The sequence below is a fragment of the Solea solea genome, chromosome 2 (assembly GCF_958295425.1).
Source record: "Solea solea chromosome 2, fSolSol10.1, whole genome shotgun sequence".
NCBI lineage: Eukaryota > Metazoa > Chordata > Actinopteri > Pleuronectiformes > Soleidae > Solea > Solea solea.
In genome coordinates this window covers 9,624,016-9,645,747 of record NC_081135.1, presented here as the reverse complement: position 1 = coordinate 9,645,747, position 21,732 = coordinate 9,624,016, and the positions used below count along the sequence as shown (strand labels likewise).

Genomic DNA, 21,732 nt, shown 5'->3' with positions numbered 1-21,732 from the left:
TCCACTTGGATGGTTAGATGTCAAATGGATTGAATTGCTTTAATGTTCCCTACATTATTCATACACACATTTTTGAAACCAATAACTGGAGCTTTCAAATGGCAACCTCATTCTTCTTGTGTCTGACTTTTTTTTTTTGAGCCATTGTAACCTTTTCCACCCCAATGTCTCTCATGTACCATAAACAAGGAGTTATTTCCACAAACCTCACAAAGACAGGAAAGGGAAAATGGTTCCTTTGCAACTTGGAGCCATTGAGTAGCACCTGATGTCATTATTTGATGAATAATAACTCTTTTGAGGCTTATCTGGAGAAAACAGTGAGTGAACTGACTATAAAGTCATTTTTTCCCACATCAAAAACATGCATCTGCTCACCTTTCTATGCTTTTTCAGAACACTAGGTGGCAGCCTCGAGTGTTCCCTTAGGTCTTCCCTTGACCACAGCCTGAAAATAACTTTAGCTGGATGTGCTGTCGCCACAGTGTTTGATGTCTAAAGTCTTATCTAACAGACTGTAATGTCGGCATTTCTCTGGAACTTGCCAGGCTGGCTCTGACCCTGAACCATCAACATGGATTTTGAAGCTGGGTAATGTATTTTAATAGTTATAAACAGTCATTTGATTCTAAAATTCACTGGCTAAATGGAGCTTAATGTTTATTTTCATTGTCCTCTCAATGGCTTTTAGAAAGTGTTTTAGTTGTGGGTCTGTTTTTTTTTTGGTGGTTTCCATCAGCTCACATCACCAGTTCTGCTTTCAGGTCCCATCTTAAAAAACGCTTGTCGCGTGGCCGTCACTCACTTTGCAAATTTTACAACACTGGCGCGTTTCAATTTCCAAAGTTTCCAACCGACCTGAGTCACGGTTTCACTCTTTCAAAGCAGTCACAATCTCAGTTTCAAGTTTAGAGGTGGCCCCTGTTTGAGCAGAGCCACTTGTACGATAAACCCTGGTCCTGAAACGATCTCCTGTCTGAATACAACCTGGAATTCTTCATCCCACGAAGGGATTTTAAAAGTCGAATAGTGAGCTCTTCCCTTTTACTCCCTGTATAAACCCTACATTCCCCTAACTCATTAACAAATAAAACATATTAGCACATGGTATCTATACACTGTTCTCTAAATACAAAAGTACACTACACAAAATATAAAAATATCTTAATATATCTATTTTTGAGTGTACCACACTAACTGACCGTGTCAAAAATACGGCCCACGGGCCAGAACTGGCCCACCAGAGGGTCCAATCCAAACCGCAGGATGAATTTGTGAAAATGACTGAAAATATAGTTCTGTATTTGACATGTTTTGTGCCCTTGTTGCCAAAAGACACTTCATTAAATGTAAAACAAAGGAAAGAAGTTGGAGTTCTTGTTGTTTATAGGTTATTATGTTATTATTTTACTCGTCCAGCGCTGTATGTGGCCCCTGAACTGAAATTAGTTTGACACCCCTGCTCTAGGTCTCACTTACAAGAGATTTTAATTGCAATGTGACTTCCTACTTCTGTTATTCCTGCATGCGAGCAGTTGTACCCCCTGAATTGACGTAGCGTCGTTGTGGTTGGTTCCGCTGTTCTTCTTCTACTTTCAACGCTATGTAGGGGGTGTAAAACTCTTTGATCGTCACTGCAATTGAGACGTTCCATCTCAACCTGTCTCTCTGGGGAGGAACGATAGACACGCTGCTTGATGAGGGCTGGTCTCCAGTCTCTTCGGGGGCCATGGGTTAAAATCCCATCCCGAAACTCTACATGAGTAATATAACAAACGGGAAGGGACACTGCCGAGCTTCTATGCAAAACTCACAATGATGACTCTTCTTCACACTTCTTCTTTCAACGTTAGGCGAAGAAGTTGCTGTACTTCCCAATTTTTGCACACTAGTCCTCCAATATCCATTCAATCAAGAATAATCACCACAACAACCCTGTTTGCACTTCCTTGCCGGTGCTGGTAACGTGTGAAATGCGAGAGAGAGCGCATGTGCTCGTGTGTGATGTGCGTGATTTCCCCTTCAGAACATTTAAAAACCACAGAGGTAGCACATCCCACAGGTCACACTGCTCCACCACTTCTCACAGCTGTCATCATCCACGTTTGAAAAAGCGTTGAGAGATATCAGTGTTGTTGTTACGGCTTTGCTTTGCTGCCACAACTACTTTGAAATCATGGTGCTATATATGCAGCTGCTTATTTAGTTTGTATAGCACAGATTCATAATATAAAGCCAACAAGAATAAAAATAATAAGATCAGAAAGATAGAGGAGAGATGGAGACCAGGAGCACGTCGCATCATCCGGCCATTCTCATCATTTCTCGTTCCTCCTTTTCCTACGCTCGTCAGGGAACTGCGGTGCCCTTAGCATACCGCAAAGGACGTCAATGTCGACCTTCAAAAAGCAAAAAGGCTCGCCCGTTTGTCTCAGTGTTCAGAAACTTGCCATCGGCCTCCGTTTTCATTTTAAAATGTAACGGTAAACTTATACAATCATACGTATGGGTAATATATTTAGTTTCCGCTGGTAAACACCACAAACTGGACCTTTAAAAATAGATAAAATAACGTTGCATGTGGTTTGCAATGTCACTTTCGTGGTGGGCTCGTTTGTGAGGATGTTGTGGAGATTGGGGGGAGTTGGTTCAGTTTTACACGGAACTTCACGCTGGTTTCAGCCTGAACTGAAAAGTATCACTTCCTGGATTCAGTGGGTTGTTGTTGTTTTTTTTGACCTTGTGTTAAGCTCAACTAGAACAATCTGTGGTCTGTAGTAAATTTGTCCCCCTGTATGTTCTCCTGTGTTTTTATGTTAAAACAGAAATTCCAAATAGGCATAATATAGTGCTGTTTGAAAGCTTATAATCCATGAAATACACACTTTTAATGTATTGTGATTACATGGCACAGAAAAAAAGGCAAAACGACCAAAGCAATTTAAAACGGTCACAAATGACTAACAGTAATAAACAAAGAATACAGCAGAGCATATAAAATAATCATAAATTAACTTGGTCAATTTTGCACACTGGATCTTTTAAATGAGAGGATTTGTCTTTTTTTTGTTTACTGTATTTTAAAGAAAAATAAAATTAGTAAATAGTAAAATATAGTAAAACATTATTTCCCTTTAAATTTGGGTGGTACCTGAACTCGAGTCTGTGTCTGCCTCTGTAAAAAAAAAAATAATAATAATCTGTGTTCCTCACAGGTATTGGTTCTTCCATTATGTGACGTGTGGTTTAATTCTGCTTCCTGTTAGTCACTCGCTCTCACAGAAGCGCTAACATTGACACCTTTACACAGGAAACATCATGCAAATGTGTCATTCTGAAATTTTAACGACGAGAACATGAACCTAAGCTGATCTATTTTGCAACATTTCGTTTTCATATACATGGCCAGTAGGCCTTGGGTCATGGGAAGGCTGCAGGCTCAGGTCTGGCTCGTTCCTGGATTGTCCCTCACAGCAGACTCCTTGGACAGACCACGGATGAAAAAAAGAATCAGTTACCGATTTCACAACCACGACTGGGACTCTATATAGTATTTTACTTATATTTCACCAAAACAGTTACCACAGTTAGAAAGTCAAATCTGGCCTCACCTGTACGCTGTAGCTTTGATGTAACGCATATCGCTACCACTATGGCGAAGAACACCATGGTTGCAGCAGCGCGGTACACACATGGCCACAGAGCTGATGGATGAGAGAGAGAGAGAGAGACTGATGTATCTTAATTGATGTAAACAACACTCTTCATACCAGTATAAGTGAGCAGTGAGCAAATGAAGTGCCTACCTGATTCCAGAGTGGACAAACTATAGTTAAACTGTGGTTTAACAGTGGTGGACTTGATATCACCTAAACATTCAGATTGTTTAGTTGCGACAAGCAGTGAGCAATACTGTTCTGTTTCTTTCAGTCATAGAGATACAGTCCTGCTTTGGGCTGGGAATTGAATGAAAATGTCCAATACCTTATTGATATATTGTAATATGGCTTTGATAATAATTCCTATAAATTATACCCTTTTCAATACCAATTATATGAAATCCATTTTATCCAAAGAAAATTCATTACACAATATGCTCAGGTTTTTTCTCTCTGACAGCCAAGCATGGTATTTTAACTCTGATGTATCTTAATTGATTTAAACAACACTCTGCATGAATGAATTTATGATGATACAACTATAAGTGAGCAAATGAAGTGTCTACCTGATTCCAGAGTGGACTTGATGTCACCTAAAAAATATTCAGATTGTTTAGTTGCGACGAGCAGTGAGAAATACTGTTCTGTTTCTTTCTTACATCAGTCATAGAGATACAGTCCTGCTTTGGGCTGGGTATCGAGTGTCAATGTCCAATACCTTATTGATATCGTAATATGGCAACAACAACAAAAAATCATTACACAATATGTTAAAAAATATTTTGTTTTTTCCCTTTCTGACAGCCAATCACAAACTCTGTTAGATATCAGTCAGTGCTCATTGGTTTACTGACACTGATGAGATTAACTCCCTAAGTAGGAAGACGGGTAGCTAGGAAGTTAATACCACATAAGTATTTGAGTTTGTTACCCTGGCATAAGTTCAGTTGGTACCACAAAAGTATTGCAGTGTGATACCCTGTCCGAAATTTAGTCTGTACCACAAAAGAATGGAAGTTTGATACACAGCCCAAAGTTTGGTTAATACAACAAAAATATTGAAGTACGATATCCAGCCTTAGCCCTGCTGTGTGGAGAGATAACACTCACCATGGACTGAGACGTTGATAGCGTGACCCACATCGCTCGCACTTTGACACTGATACAGACCTGAGTCATTACTGCGTATTTTTTGGAATTTCAAATACGACACGCCTTCTAATTCTTTAAACAGTTTCCACTCTGTTTTAATGTGACTCTGACTGCTGACATCGACGGGGACATGCATTAGATGTGTTTTAAACCAGGATACTGCAGGTGGTGGACTGCTGCAGAAAACAACTGTGCAGTTGATGACGAGGTCTCGTCCCACAAGGATCTCGTAAGCTGTGTGGCGACGTACTCTGATATCAGAGAAACAGTCTGAGCCTTCACCTGCAGGAGAAATATGACAACATATGTATACTACAATCATAGACCGTTAAATGATTGATACTGGAGATCCTAATGTAAAAAAGACAGTTACATAAGCAAAAAGGAACTGAAAGTGCCTGACTCGAGTTATTCCATAAATACTACTGTAATTCACTATTTATATCTGATCTGGAATTCCAACAGAATCAGTTCATGTGCAAAATGTATAATGATTAAATGAGGAAATGCATGGAAAAATTGTATTAATGATAAAATGTATGTTGCTAAATCTTCATTTACTGTGTTGTGGTGCACCTTTCACCTATCCAAAGGAAAACAACAAAAAGCATAGTGTTTTAAAATGACTGATTGTAGATTAAAACAGAAAATATAGCGATATAAAAATTATGTTGCATATGTGATTGAGTCCGAAATGCACAGAAATGGTTGTATTCAGGTCAAGCCTTGAAAGTATTGTGGTCTCTGAGGTGAAAGCAGTTTTCTCTGCCACCACTCTGCTCTGAGCTGAGTGGTTTCACGTTGTGTTGCCATTTTGAAATTCTGTTTTTCACATACAGTGCATTTCACAATTGTAAATAAAATACTCTTACATTTTGCCACATATTTTATTATCACATTACTTTATGATTATTTCTTTTTTTTTTATTATTTCTTTGCTAAAAACAAAACTAAACTGAGCAAAGCTTGCATTAAAGTTAAATAAAAATAACTTGACTAAAAGTATACTAAAAAAAAAGTTTGCTGTAGGGAAAAACATGTGACATGTTGGTGTTTGTAAGTTGGTGAATGGACACAAGTTTAAGAAGAAAGAGCTTCCATGAGAGGGTGTGTCCACTGTCACGGAAACGTATTTTATTTGGATTTAAAAAAAGAAGATTAGACTTTATAAACAACGAATAAACAGTCAAATAAGTGCTGTCCAACAACTATGTGTGTATCCTAATTTTTTTTTTTTTTCCTAATTCATCCATTTTTCGCAAGAATTCACAAGAAAAGCATCTGAAGCAAGAAACTCAGCATACTGGCAAACACACTATAGCCACAAAAACAAAGATTGAACTTACTCTTTGCTTCCCAAGGATGAACAGTCATCAAGACGGAGACATAAAACAGGCTCAGGTAGACCGGGCTCATAGTGGCAACACTAAAAGAACAACCATCGGTCCTGTCAGTCTACGTATCACTCTTCTTGTCATGTGGTTAACTTTACTTCCTGTTTGTATTGCATTGGTCTGGTTGGTTTTAGGGTTATGTGTATCTCCATCACAGTTTATACACACACACACACACACACACATTATATTGACTTACATTGATTTCCTGGAGACTTACACTCCCCTTAACCTTAAAGGAATACTTCACTGATTGTGCATTTAGCTTTGTATTACTAGCATAGGGGTAGTATTTTTGAAAAATTGTGTTTCTCGACCTCGGTTTACGAGAAATATCTTCATTCTTTTAGCTTAACTGTTAGCAAAGATGGCGGACACTGTTTACATTCTGGGAATGAGGCCCCGCCCCCCTACGAGTGGGTCTAAAAAGTGCGGAATTAGCATTGCGGTGTCCGCCATCTTTGCTAACAGTTAAGGTAATAGGGCCAAGTGTCGCTGGCGGAAACTTTTCAAAGAAATACTACCCCTAATCTAGTAATTCAAAGCTAAATACAAATAGGTGTTAAGTTATAAGTTGCTTTTTGTCCCCATAAGACTTTGTAAACAGATTGAGGCTCCCTAAATGATGAGCAATACCTGGAACACACGCACCTTTATTAAAATCTGATTTTCAAATTCAAGTTTTGCTTCCATGGCACATTAAAATGTTTTAGAGAAAACAAAGTACAGCAAAGTTATGTCGCCATGCAGCATGATCTCACTTTAAATCAAGCAATCATGGTCATGTGATTTTATCTGACTGCACACCCAGTTTAGATCATTATTTTTACATTCTCTATTTTCAAAGTTTAATACACACAACCAGTAATTGTAAAAATCAAACAAACAAACAAACATATAAAGCTGATGAATCATTCATGTGGTCTGACATGTATAGTACGGTATATTAGTTGATATGATACAGAATGTGAAAAGCTGTTTTACATGTACACGCACAGGTATGTTAGTAGCACTGGGCCGAGGCTACATTCATACAATTATGTTTTCATTGAAAAAAAACCACACATATATTCTACTTTGGAGACACGTGTCGTCCACATATACGAAAACTCCTTTTAATGTGGACAGGACCTCTGGATACGATGTAAACAAAAGGCTTTTTAAACACTTGTTTCTGAAACTCTTAATTTAAAGCCACATTTTTTTTTTTTTTACAAACGGGTCCAAAAAGTGGTTGAATTAATTCAGTTTGACTGGACTGAGTGTTGCGTTTGGCCTTTTGTGTGCTTTAGCTTTAGAAAGCTGGATTAATTCGCACAAGATTAAATTATTGCCATAATTCTAATGAAAAAATCCAATTGAAAAACCAAATTCACCTCAGAAATTGTTGGTTTTAGCGGCAGAGTGAATTTTTTTTTTTTTTTTAATTACAAAAAGTCGCACCTTCACACACCTATTTTTACACCTGTGTATACCCTCTGTGCCTGATTTGGCGTCTTCTCCCGGTCGTAAAGCCATTGTTTTCTATTTAACTCTGGGTAAAACATTTTCATATTGCAATTGCTAATTTGTCCACGGGTTGGCCGATTAAAAAAAATCGGAACTTAAAGTTTCGCTATGTGTCTTTAAAGGTCAGTTTTATAACATTTAGGAGACTACCAATAAGCAAGTATACAATTGCATAAGAATAAAAACAACCCTTTACATTTTGTAGCCATAGAATAAGCCTTTCATGTGTACTTTAGACAAGGGCCTTGCTTTACGGAGGCAGGCATCTTGTGCCACCCTTTTTCTACAGCAGCCTGAATGGACAAACCAGCAAGAGTGTGAAAGCTGTGCTTTCTAGTATGCAAGGGACACTGTATATACAGTATATCTCTGACACACTTGTGAAAGGGAGGAATGAGCCGAGCAGTTGTCCATTGCGTTACAGTCTGTCCGTCTCACCCCTAATTCCTACACGCCGGACCTTTTAATTCCTGTACATTTTTGGAAACATTCAAAATGGCAAACCGTGACACCACGAAATACAGTATACTCTGCCACACTTGAGCAGAGCTGTAATCGTCTGTGCAAGTGTGCTGGAAGTGTATTAGTCCCAATTCTTGGATACACCAGGTGAAACGGCCTGTGCTGTAGTATTTGCATTTGTGTGATGAAAGAGCAGATTTAACAAAAAATGTAAAATATGAAATGTCCGTGCTCTTCTAGTGTGAGGTTTGTATCAGAGCCGAAAACATTCAATCTGGTGTTTGTTGGTTGTCTCTAAGGCACGCGAATTGCTGCGTATACTGAACTCTCCTCTTGATTCCTCTGTGGCCGAGGAGCTGCCCCCGGTGGCAGATGATGGTTTAGCGCAGCATACACAACAGAACCCCCGTCCTCCGCCGCCGGCCTCGACCTCGGCCTCTCTCTGTTCTGTTTGACCTCTCCATAAGCACACTTGTTGTGTCTCTGTGGCGATGACACATTGGACTGGTCCGAGGGGCTCGGTCTTGGGGATAGTTCCTCGACCATGGGGACTGCCACGTACTGCACAAATCAAAAAAAAAAAGGAAGGGAAAAAGAACTGAAATGTTTAAAAGAACACACGGGACGCGAGGTGTACAAGTTTAAAGTATGTTCAGTGTCTTACCAGATTTTCACTTTGTGCCTCTTTCCGTGTTTTCCCTGCATGACAAAGACATGCATGAGAGTTTTACACGCTCACCCCTTGCGTACTGCGTGACACTATTTTTTTAAAGTGAATTAAAAGCATCTCACCTTTGCAGCCTTGCATTAATATGACGGATACAATGATCACCAGCAAAACAAATGCCACGATCCCAGCAGCAGAGTACACGTACATCCATATTTCTGGTGAAGGTACAGGGATGTCTGAGCTGTCTGAAAGGAAATGGTTGACAGTAAATGCTAGTTGTGTAATAAAGGACATGTTTTGAGGATTCAAATGAAAGTTAATGCTGTGGAAGGCAATCGCAAAACACGATAAATGAACTTTTCTTACTTGTGTTATTCTTCCGTGTAACATTGCTAAGTTCCTCACCACCACCATCACCTATAAAACAATACATGACTATAGTCTGAATGATATCAAGTTTGAAGAGGTGATATTTTGGAAGGTTCTGCAGCGTTGCACTTTCCTCTTTTCATTTGACAGCAGATAAAGGTCCAGTGTGTAACATTTACCCACAAGTGCATTTTCAAAATGTCCATCTGGAAAATGTCCTGTGACAAAGTGCATTTGCCCATTTCTCCAGAATAACTTTCAATATTTGGCAGCTATATTTACAATTTACTGCATGGTAAAATGGTGCATTAACAATTAACAAAGTTTTATTTCGAAAAAGCACTGTAGTTGTAGATGAAATTTGAAATTTGAACAGTATAAAACATATTTAAAATAACATTTGTTTGTCTAAATGTGCAAAAACAGGCCAAATAATGGAAACTACTGTATGTACAGGTGTTTTTCCAACTCTCCTCTCTGGTGACAGAGACTCTGATTTGCTGGCTTCCTGCAACGTGAGGGAAATTACTTCAATAACCACATGTCGGTTTTGACTTGCAGCTTCTCAGCTTTCAGAAACCGTTAGCACAAACCGTCACGTAGTTGCAGGAATTGCGAACTCGGTGTAATAACCCTATTCTTTTAAATAAAAGCCCTTTCGCTTTCACAACCTAAGAGTAAGCCTTTTACATGTACTTCAGGCAAAGTCATTGCTTTATGGAGACCGCCAGCTTGCATGTCTCCAGAAGCTTGTGTATTTAAGCCAGAAGAGAAGAAAAGAGGCAGGCAATCATTTTCTGTCAATAATGGTTGAAGTAATGGTGGAAATAGTCGTACAACTCCGGGTAACGACATGTCAACAACTCGCCTCGTCTCGCCTCGCCACGACATGGCACAGTTTAGGTTGTTTTTTTCCCACTACAACCTACCTACTCAACATGCACAGCTGCACGAAACACACACAAACACACACAAACGAGTGACTAGTGCCTTAGAATAAGTTCATTAAAACTATTTGTTCAGTACTTCCTCAATGCTCGCTGCTGGCGTTCAGCAGTAAATACACCAGACTCCTCTGTTAAATATTGAGATTTTAGACATTTCCCTGGTAATTAGATTAGATTAACCCACGTTTTTAAGATTGTTAAGTCTTTTTAACTGATCATCAGTTCGGCATTGTTTGGCTTGATTCTTGTGTCGTAAGTCTCTTCCTGTGAGGGCACAGACAAATCAGAGGCCGGCAGTCTGACGACGTCACGCATAGTACCTACTCAGCTCGCTTGGAATCTCGCCAAAGCAGGTTTTAAAACAAGTACCTGGTACTATGCTAGTGGAAACGCAACTTAACGTGCTGTGCCGAGGCGAGGCGAGGCAGTGGAAACACGACATAAGTGGAATGTTGTGATTGTTTGTAGTTTTAAGAGTTGCATTCTGCAGTATCACCATCAGGTGTCCCTAATTCTTACACACTGGACCTTCAATAAGAAAGATGTAATGTACTGTGTGAACATAGATGAAGTCGCCGCGGTTCAAACTCACCATGGACTGAGACGTTGATAGCGTGACTCACATCGCTCGCAATTCGACACTGATACAGACCTGAGTCATTACTGCGTATTTTTTGGAATATCAAATACGACACGCCTTCTAATTCTTTTAACAGTTTCCACTCTGTTTTAATGTGACTCTGATTGCTGACATCGACGGGGACATGCATTAGATGTGTTTTCAACCAGGATACTGCAGGTGGTGGACTGCTGCAGAAAACAACTGTGCAGTTGATGACGAGGTCTCGTCCCACAAGGATCTCATAAGCTGTGTGGCGACGTACTCTGATATCAGTGAAACAGTCTGAGCCTTCACCTGCAAGACGAAAATATAAATTAGTTCTTTCCCCCTTGTGAACACATTTTGCAGCAGTTAAAGGAACTGAAAGGGAACTTGAACTTATGTACAGTCAATATTTCTTTGTCTCAATTTTACCGTAAATGCTAAACTGGAGCGTGGAAACATAAATTGACAGTGCAGTCTCACTAAAAGCACCACTTAGCTGCTGCTCTTGTTGGACTTGTGGACATGTCGCATGGTTTGAGAGTACTTCCATAAACACTCATAGCGTTGTCCAGGAAAACACACAACTATGCCAAATTTCAAGGTTATGTTATTTCTAAATAAGAACAGTCATTTTCAGTTTCTGTAAAAATATGTGATCAAGTGTGGAGAAAAATGGTAAAACATGCTGTTTATGCTCATTTGCCCATGGTGGGACATCATTAAATCCTACACCTTTCCTGCCGTTGGCTGTAAATATTGAGATCATTTAATGGGTGGATGGTGAAGTGAGTCATTTTCTAACTTACTTTTAGATTTATTTTCTGCTTAGGTTGAGAAAGAAAAAGCTGATTGTTTCCATCAACATCCCACATGTGTGAAAAATATCATCCTGTTGTGACAGAAACTAGTTTCTCCTAAAATATGTCAGTTGAACGTTTGACATTTGTGGTTAAAACAATTAAAGGCAAGCTTTAGTGAGACACCTCAGGCAGAATAATGGATCGATAATTTACCCCAAACTAAACTGTCCCTTAAAAATCTGAAATCTGAACTCCGCACTTTTAATTTCACAGCCCTCACAGAAATCTAGCGTCAATCATTTATGTCAGAGAACTGGATGAAAACGTTTTCCAGGCAGAATGACAAGCACTCACTCCTCAGGGGAAAAAAGGGAATGGGCGGAAACGCCACATAAATACTGAGACGGCACAAAAAACAACTTACTGTCGGTATTCACGGTGAGAAGCAGCACTACCAAGACGGACACGTGCAAGTAGGTCCAGCAGCAGTTAGGCCTCATGATGGGGACACTCAAAAAGCCTCCTGTCATCTTCCTGTCACAGACAGTCCAAGAGGGTTATGTACCTCTAAGTACATCATGAAGCAAAATAGATGAGCACTGTTCCGAGCTGCTGGTTGTTAGGTGCTGCTTCCTCTTTCTGCCGTCTGCTCGCTACCTTCCAACCTCCTCTTTCCTCCTTGAATGCATAGGGCTGATGAATGCAGTGGAGGTAAGTGAAAGTGGGTGGTCTTGGTTCTGCAAATGCAGCAGGTCCAATAATGTGAAATAAAGCAGGTGGAGGGGGCTTCCCACAGTCCCTGTGGGGCACAAGCTGACTGCCACAGAAAGCAGACATGTTATGTGTTACTATAACCTCACACTCACTTTTTTTCCATTTCCTGTACACCATTCTGACTTTTTCATTACTTCTTAGCTGACTTCCTCTCCTCTCTCCCCTCCTTTTATCTTTCCTGTCTGCATCTGCAAACTGCTGTGGCCCTATGCACGGTGGTGTGGTTTCATCTGAGGTTATAATACAGTGCGCTCAGGAGGAAATGAAGGATGCTGTGGCCTCTTGAGCGCTTTAATGCCCACTCTGTTGATGTGTGTATCTGCATGTGTTTTTTCTTATCACTCTGTGGACTGCCTCTACACCAATAAAACCACTTTTTTGTGGTTTTTAAAGAGCACTTCAGCATTTCAGGTGACTTACTGTAAACGAGCCAATCGTATAATGTTTTTGCAGGAAACTTTACCTTGGCTATATTCCTCATGATGTCAGCATTAAATCAATTTAATGGGCCCTTTGCCCAGGAGCGATGATGACACGTTTTTTGTTTATTACACACACACACCCATGTCTCTGATGGTGTTCATATATGTAGTCTGTCCACTTCCTGTGAATACAAAAAATTCCCTATTGTCAAAATCAGCTGTTCCATGTCCTTGTCTTCAAACGAATAAAATGTATTTAAAAAAAATTCATTATTATCCTTATATTATGTTGAATATAGATCCAAATGATTGTGATGTACATTGATAAAATAAATTATGGATTGTTTCTTCTTCAGTCCACAGAAATCACAGGAGTATTCCATGTCAATTCTAAATCTGTCAAGTGTGTGTTTCTCCTTTGGGAAAATGTTATGACTCTCAAAGCAATTTTTTAACATAAAATAGTGTTAGTAGATGGAAAATCAAATTGTGTGGTAAAAATAGCGGATATTAATATTGTTTGGAACAACAGCGCAGACATGAGGCGTATAGAGGTCAGTGTAAGCTCGTCGGCTTCCGTTGTGACGACTACGCAATCTCCTACCGTTTACGTAATGACGCACAACGTTACGTTTCCGACGAGCCGAAAATGGCGGAGTACCTGGCATCCATTTTCGGCACAGAGAAAGACAAGTAAGTTTTATGCTAAATTACTTACACTATTTTCCAAAACAATTTGTTATATAAAAGCTATTTTTGCAGCTGTTCTTCTCCTTTGGCGGCAGGGTCATTTGGTCAACGCAGCACCGCTGAATGTTTTAAAAGAGCTTACATTAGCAGGAGTAAGCTAACGCTTAGCTAACTGCATTGAATGGAATACATTAAGGCGCTTTAGCTAACTTATAGCGACTGTTTGTTGTTTGTTTGCACCGTAAGGCTCACTTTATACAATGCACATTAGTTAAATGGTGCACATACAAGTACTTAAGACTTTTTTATGTTATGAGACAGACGGGGAATATGTAGCTTGGTTAATACAAGATGTTAGCTGGGAAGCTGCCTCGTCCAGTCAACTTGTTTAGCACCGTTGCATCATTGGAGTGCAGCAAAAGAGTGGCAAATTACAAAAGTAAACTTTGTTGTCTGGATACTGTACATTTATTACTGAATGTGACGTTCTATGCAGAGTTGTTCAAATCAGTAATTCTATTAGTCAAACAGAACCTTCTATATTTACTGATTTTTAACAGAATAATGTAGCCTATTTTCATCCATGCAAGACCAGTTCAAGGATGTAACATAATGTTTAGTACATATTTACAGCACTCTGTCTGTGAGCAACCATGCCCTGTATTGGTTCAGGTTTCGTAAATCAGGAATCGTAAACTTGTGAAGCACAAAATCATGATACTGTTTTATCCTGGTGCACCAAACACTCGTGATACATAGATTAAGACAATTACTTATTTTTCAGGGTCAATTGTTCCTTCTATTTTAAAATTGGAGCTTGTAGACATGGAGACCGCTGTTCGAGATTGCACAACAAACCAACCTTCAGCCAGGTAAGGATCCTGTCAAGCTATTCACTCAAGTCGATGTTTTATTTTGTTTTTATCAGACCTATATAACCCTTCTAATAGGTAATGCAACTCATTCAACTATTTGATATTATAGATAAGTAATACAAATACAAATTTTAATACAGTACTTCAAAGGTCACATGAATATCATCATTTGTTATATCATCTGTTTGGCAAATTACCTAAGGAAAAACTGTGTACTGCTGGTGACTTTCTCTTTTGGCATATCTCATTCCCAGCAGTTTGGTTTTCAATCATGTGTTTTAACGTTTTGTTAATTGTCAACGAAATGTAACTCTTTTGTAAGAGAAATGTAACTTCCGTTCCTCCACAGACCATCTTGATTCAAAACATCTACCGAAATCCCCAGAATAGTGCACAGACTGCAGATGCTTCTCGCTGTAAGTAAAAAACTATTTCTTATCTTCACATGTCAATAGACGACATAATTGAAGGTACTGCTTCAGCCCAGTTAGCTGGAGACCCAGTTGGCATCCTATTATTTCCCAAATATCGGTCAGTTATCTGTGAAAATCGACAACCATCAACAAGCATAAACGGCTGTTTTTTCTTTATTTCCCCACTGTCTATTTTCACCGTTGTATACCAAAGACAATATAAATCACAGTGTGATTCCACAAGTTTAACAAATGAGACCCCAGAAACACAAACCAGACTGTAAGAACAGATGAAATTATAGTACATTCAAGTCTGTGTGTGTGTACTTGTTTTATGCAGTCAAGTGCAGCATAGAGCTGCTCTCAAACACTAATCTCTAAATATTATGAGATGTGAAATTTGAGACTGCAGCAGAAGAAACCGTAGTATAATCATCAATCAAATATCCTTCCAATTGCATACTCTCATGAACCACTCCCTCGCCTGATCCTCCAAATATTCTTCTGCTGTTGTGAGCACATCTCACCCCGAAACCCACTGTGTTCATCTTGTATGAAAGATAATGTCTGGGAAACTGGTCCAGACATCGTCATTCATACACGACTCATCTCTTCAGAGTTCATGTCTGAAAAGGTTTTAGTCAAGTTGAATCTCAAGTTTACATACAGGTAGGTGTGTAATGGTGTAAGACAGCCTCTGTGGTTAAGCTTTTACACTTTTGTCTTTAAACACTGCCTCCAGCAGTTTGTCCCTTTCATCCTTCTGGTTGAGTCCTAATTATAATAGATTATGAAAATAATAAGCACACATTCACTAGATAACATGAAAATGTAATGGCTTGTTGGTTTACTCTTCGCAAATTTGCAAATATCAATTACTCAGCAAATAAGTCTTTCCTGTTTTCGTCATTCATGAATTCAAAAAACGTTAGTCAAAACACACAAGACCAACATGAGCTCTTCTATCACCATTCAGCCAAAAAAAGAGACCTCAGGTAAAAAAAAAAAACATAGATAGATATAAAAAACATTTCTGCTAATGCTTTGCTATACATAAATAAAACTAAAGACCAAAAACACGCAAACATCTTTCGCGACTGATGAAACAAAAAACTTTTTTTTAGAATTCTATGAAGATTCATAGTGTCAGCAAAACATAGATCTGTACACAAAGGAGAGCCCTGATATATCTCACAAGCAAAAACCAAGAATGAGGGGCGAGCTATGGGGAACAATGGGCCTCCCCTCCATAGCAATTATTTCTAAGATGCCTTTATGTCTCACATATTTAGCTGGAGCCTGGTACATTTTCCTGAAAGCAAAATATCTAATCACATTTTTTTCCTCCCCAGCTCTTTATTTGGTTGGATTTATATTACAGAAGTTTACGTTTTGTATTTCAGACCATTTCCCTCTTGAACATTTACCTTCATTACCTTGAAAACTCTGCCCAGTCTGCTGATGGTTTTCACTGTAAGTTTTCCCTTCATCTCCAGGACCCTCCAGCACTGACCACTCTATCTACTGTGTCACATGTCCCCAACATAAATCTGGCTTAGTGTAGGAGACATCAAATGCAACATATTCTTTCCTGGAGTTAGAAAAAATGTAGTTTATGCTGTTTTGGATGTTTTACTGGCCTAATTCAATAATGTGCACAGTATGTACCAAAAAACAAATCCTTTATTTTGCTAACGTGGAACAGCTGTGACAGATATAAAAGATATAATTAATCCACTTTCCCTGTCTTCTCTCCTTTACACACGTTCACATTGAGTACACAATTTTCACTTTTGTTCATAAAAGCAGATTTTTGCCAGTGCTGTCATCAATCTCGTTCCTTCAAGTAATAGCCTGGGGTTTTCATGAACTAGTTAAAAATAACTGATCTTATAATCATCATGGCCCCTATTAGGGCTTAACCATTTGGAAGAAATATCTAATTGCGAATGGTACCTTTCGCATTATTATTTTCATTTTCATTTGAGTTACATATTTAAAATCATTACTGTGAGATATTTGTGCAGATCTGTGAAAAACAAAGATGTTTTCTTCAGTCTGTAGAATATGATGTATATAGGCCAGGACAATATTTAATGATTTTTCACACATTTTGGCTTCAAGAAATATTGCACTTCTGCGATTTGAAAAATTGTAGCAAGCTGTATTACGATTTCCATTCATTGTTCAGCCCTAGCCCCTATGCATATCATTGCATAAATGCTTTAGTGGAAAAACATACAGGCAAATGTCATGTTTAGCTTAAAGTTCACAGAACTATGGAGACTAAAATGGGATTTAGTCTCCATAGTTGGCTTATTTTCCTAAAAAAGAAATAGGTCAAATTGTATTAGGAGAGGAGGCCGCTCTTGTAGCATCTATGGTATTTAATTGAAAGACTTTTCTCCGAATGCAATGCCAGCTTTGTCTTGACTCTCCCTTGTTGACATTTTGCAGGCGCTGTCAGTGATGTGGAAATGCAGGAGCACTATGATGAGTTCTTCGAGGTGAGTGACCGTTTGTGCTTTTTCCTTGTCCTTGTTCCACGTTGCTGGACATGACGTCACAACTACTCTATCTGCCCTCTATCTGTAACACACTTCCAACAAAAGGTGCAACATGACATTTGTGTCCAAATGGGGCTTTTGCAAGAATCCCTCATTTGAATTTCAAGCAAATATTTGCTCAGCAGAATTTGCCCTTTTAAACACTTTGCCTGTGGGAAAGTTTAGAATATTACTAATTTTAAACATTCGATGGGGATCTGAGGGAAACAAAATCAATAAGATGATTCTGGTTGTTTGATCTTTTTCTCTTATTTTCTTCACAGGAGGTGTTCACGGAGATGGAGGAGAAGTATGGAGAGGTGGAGGAGATGAATGTGTGTGATAACTTGGGTGACCACCTTGTCGGCAATGTCTATGTTAAGGTTGGTGATGGATAGAAGTGTATTAACAAGAGTAGGAACTAATATGATTGAGAATTGATATGGTTTCAGTTTCATTTTTTTATTGAATGTCAACCTTATAATTTAAAACTTTTTATGTCGGTCATCTCATGTGACGGATACTTATGAGGGTGAATGTATTTGTCATTTTAGTAGCTTCCAGTTATGTCCTAAAAGTAAGAGTATCCTGTGTGTGTAGTTTCGTCGTGAAGAGGATGCAGAGAAAGCAGTCATGGACCTGAACAACCGCTGGTTTAATGCTCAACCCATCCACGCAGAGCTCTCGCCGGTCACTGACTTCAGGGAAGCCTGCTGTCGTCAGTATGAAATGGGGTGAGTAACACCTGCAAAACTGTTGTGATGCTGAAATCTGCCATACAGACTTGTAGTACATTGATTTAAGCATAACATTTGAAAAAGATGTCCAAGATAATGTTTTCATCAACATTTAAATACAAAATATTTCAAAAATAATAGGGTTTGTTGGGTCTAGAGAGCACATGTACATCAAGCCACGAGGAAAATAAAATAATCATCAAGGAATTTGCCTAGAATAGGCAGCTGACATAAATACGTCAATAAAAAACATAGATTTGACAAAAGCTAATTGTTAGTGTTTAAACTGATTAAGATGTGCCAAGATGATAACAAGAGATGATCATTTTGTCAGGAAATTGGTGACAATGTAAAGAAAATTCACATACAATTTCAGCTTACATATAGGCCTCTCTGCAAAAAAAACAAACAAACAAAAATAAACTGGTGGAGCAGTTTCCTACAAAATCGGGTGCCAGAATAAAATGCTGTTACTGCATCAGCAACCCATTTACAGAACACCAAACTACAGTTGGGTTGGAACGGTTCACAAAATTGGTTCGTATCATGTTTCTTTATTTATATATGTAGTGGAAAATAACAATTATTCCTTATATTGCTTGTTTCACCATACTGTATATGCCATGCGTAGGTTAGACATTCACACAAACTGATTTACTCCCTGTTTGAGAATCTTGTTGCTTCAAGGCCCGAGGCCACGCTTCTCCTTCTATATGCGTCTCTTTGTATGCTGCACAGATAAGCTAATGTTGTGACTATGAACGCTATGTAACTTTCTCTGTGCCCCTGTCTCTGGAGTGTAGCTCAGATTTTGTAAGTGAACCATTCTACCCCTAAACTACACTGAGGCAAATCTCAGAATTTCTGGGGAGTCATTTGTTGTGAGGAGACAAAAATCGCAACCATCATGTCTAAAGAGGAGTCAACGAGGCTTATGATAAGCAGCACGCTATCTCCACTGTGAAGCATGGAGGTGTTTTTTTGTTTTGTTTTTTTAAAGTAAAAAAATTACATAATTAGGTTAAGTATGGGATAAATGTATTCAAGTTATAAAGGACAGTTTGTGTTCATTATTACTGAAGCTAACAAGCTAAATGGAGTTAACTGCAACATTGAGAAGGCTGCAAATACGAAAAAGGAGGTAGCATATACAGTTAGGGCCATATATATTTGGACAAAGACACATTTTGTCATTTGTCCTCTGTACACCAACACAATAAATGGTGCTGTGGCTCTCGGCTTTAATTTGAAGAAAAAAAATTGCATTAACCTTTGAGAAATTATTAACATTTTTATTACGTTATTTTCCAGTGTTCAAAAATAATTGGGCAATTGACTGAAAAGCAGTTTCATGGCCAGGTATGGTCTGTTACCAGCAGAGTCAAGTGGATTGCAGAATTCTTCTGATGGTGAAGAAAAACCCCTTCTTTTCAAATTCATTGAAATGGTACAGAGGCAAAACGACAAAATGGGTGTCTTTGTCCAAATACAGTTTATATGGTCCTAACTTTATATAATGTTACATTTTCTCACCACAAAGACCAAAAAGAAGCAGAATCATAACATTGACAACAGAAAATCACTCAAATGTATGCACTGCAGCTTTAAGAGTTGAAGAAATGTTTTGGCTTCATCATTTGTATTCCTTGTAGAATGGCACTCATCTTACAAATTGCCAGGGAATGTGAACTGTACACCACTGACACAGTTAGCTGTTCTTATGACGGAACAGAAAAACCTGAACAAAACATTGTTCAAGTGAAGGCAAATTGTCCTAATGAATAAAATAAAACTTTTTGATGAGTTTCTATTAGATTAGGAGTTGTTTGCTCTCCCAACCTCCTCCAGCATGTACAACTGGAGAGCCAGGTTTCTGTCCAAGTGTTTAAAATGTCGCACATAAAACAAAGCCAACATATTTTAACGCTTGATGTGCTGTTTATCCACAGAGAGTGCACCAGAGGTGGTTTCTGCAACTTCATGCATCTAAAGCCCATATCGAGAGAACTTCGTAGGGAATTGTATGGTCGCCGCAGGAAAAGGTGCACAAGTCTTAAAAAATCTTAAAGTCTTAAAATGTTTAAAAAGATTTCAGCTGGAGCACACCTCAAGTGTCTGTTTAATAAATCAATCACCTTGCTCCAAACAGGAACCGCTCTCGCTCACGATCCCGGGAACGACGCTCCCGCTCCAGGGATCGACGGCGAGGGAATGGAGGAGGAGGCAGAGGTGGTGGAGGTGGTGGAGGTGGTGGAGGTGGTGGAGGTGGCGGAGGTGGCGGAGGTGGAAGAGGACGTGAAAGGAGGAGGTCGAGGGACCGGGAACGCTCTGGAAGATTCTGAACGAAGTCAAAACTGTCCGTGTTCCCATCAGTCCTTTTCCTGTTAACCCCAGCAGTGATGACAGAAACATTTTCTTTTTGGTGAATTGTTGGAAGTTTTTTTGTTTTATTCCCTTTTTTAAAGACAAGCTTGTGTCGCTTTCTCAATAAAAACAGATTTGTAACTCTGCACTGGCAACACTTGCTTCAAAAGATAATCAGGTCAGTCTTAATGTCTGTTTATAGAAGAAAATGTTTGAATTACTCCTCCAGTTCAGTTTTCTAAGAAAGGAGCGATGTACTTTTTTTCAACTAAACTATCTTTTTATTTATATTTTTTTGCCTTAAAGATTAATAGGAGCCCTGATGTCCAAGGGAAAGGGATCGGTACACAAAGGTTGTATCTGCTTGTGTGTTAATTCTTACATACTACCACCTTTTAAAAGGACCTTTTAATATTTGTTACAGGGTAATATTTAATTTCTGGTGAAAGTTGACCCTGTTTGTTTTTGTTCGTTAAAAAAAACGTGTTCTGATTAAAGATTTTGGTCTGTTGCAGTTAGTGACATCTAATGGTGAGACTGCAGATTGCAACAAAGCACATCAGCAGACTCTAGTGGCCTTTGTTTACCAGAAAGGATGCGTTTTTTCTTTATTTGCACAGTGCACGGCTGCGTCAAAAACAAAAAACGCATACTCTGGCTGCTTTTTCAGCGTGCACTGCTATAGGAAGACGACACGCAAGATGGCGGCCTCTGTAAAGCAAGGCCTCTGCCTCAAGTATGCGTTCCAGTTGAAGTCGGAACTCGGATTTCCAACTACAGAACTCGGAGCAACCTCAACATGGGATGATAAGATGGCTGCCACCACACAAACACTGCTACTTTTATGGTCAATATCACATTACACTACATTACATGTCATTTAGCAGACGCTTTTATCCAAAGTGACTTACAAGGGAATTGAGTACAACCTGCCAGGGGTGGAGTTGAACCTTGTGCACACAGGGGTACCGGTCTTAACCACTGAGCCCCCCACCCCTGTTGCATTTGTCTCCCACTAAATCCCAGCTTTGTCGTCGACTGGTATTGCTTATAATGGCTAGCCCCACCTCCGAGTTCTGATGTGAAATGGAATGCAGGTGTTATTTTTAAGGCTACAAAAACCGAACCGTCTTTATTTTAAATTGAAGATTAATTTAAACATATATGTGCAAGAAACATATCTAGGATGCACATATGCATATAGTATGTTGATTTTCTGTCAGTATTCGTAACAATAGGTAATTTCTGAACAGATATATAAATGTGGAAATTCAAATTAGCACTTAATCAAACTGATTAATGGCTATAAATGACATTACCATTTCATGTGATAAAATGTATG

At 39.0% G+C, this 21,732-nt stretch overlaps 2 protein-coding genes across 4 annotated transcripts; one reads left to right on the top strand and one right to left on the bottom strand.

Moving 5' to 3' along the window:
- Window positions 1-2,866: 2,866 nt before the first annotated feature.
- LOC131476184 (B- and T-lymphocyte attenuator-like) lies at window positions 2,867-12,438 on the bottom strand. 2 transcript variants are annotated; one of them, XM_058654736.1, is made up of 6 exons: window positions 11,994-12,438; window positions 10,755-11,078; window positions 4,226-4,252; window positions 3,807-3,869; window positions 3,612-3,704; window positions 2,867-3,481 (listed from the first exon to the last, which is right to left on the bottom strand). In XM_058654736.1, exons 1-6 carry the CDS (start codon window positions 12,097-12,099, stop codon window positions 3,363-3,365), a joined length of 732 nt encoding a protein of 243 aa, XP_058510719.1. In that variant the 5' UTR covers window positions 12,100-12,438; the 3' UTR covers window positions 2,867-3,362. The 2 variants fall into 2 exon arrangements, with proteins under 2 accessions (XP_058510719.1, XP_058510709.1); XM_058654726.1 differs by lacking the exons at window positions 2,867-3,481; window positions 3,612-3,704; window positions 3,807-3,869; window positions 4,226-4,252 and adding exons at window positions 6,843-8,737; window positions 8,841-8,875; window positions 8,969-9,091; window positions 9,213-9,263.
- Window positions 12,439-13,356: 918 nt separating this feature from the next.
- Window positions 13,357-20,536, top strand: LOC131452377 (splicing factor U2AF 35 kDa subunit-like protein). Of its 2 annotated transcripts, none has more exons than XM_058622377.1 (8): window positions 13,357-13,458; window positions 14,240-14,327; window positions 14,680-14,746; window positions 17,201-17,250; window positions 17,574-17,672; window positions 17,890-18,023; window positions 19,976-20,068; window positions 20,176-20,536. In XM_058622377.1, the coding sequence occupies exons 1-8, from the start codon at window positions 13,415-13,417 to the stop codon at window positions 20,366-20,368; spliced, it is 768 nt and encodes a 255-aa protein (XP_058478360.1). In that variant the 5' UTR covers window positions 13,357-13,414; the 3' UTR covers window positions 20,369-20,536. The 2 variants fall into 2 exon arrangements, with proteins under 2 accessions (XP_058478360.1, XP_058478361.1); XM_058622378.1 differs by lacking the exon at window positions 13,357-13,458 and adding an exon at window positions 16,147-16,216.
- The last annotated feature ends 1,196 nt before the right edge of the window (window positions 20,537-21,732 follow it).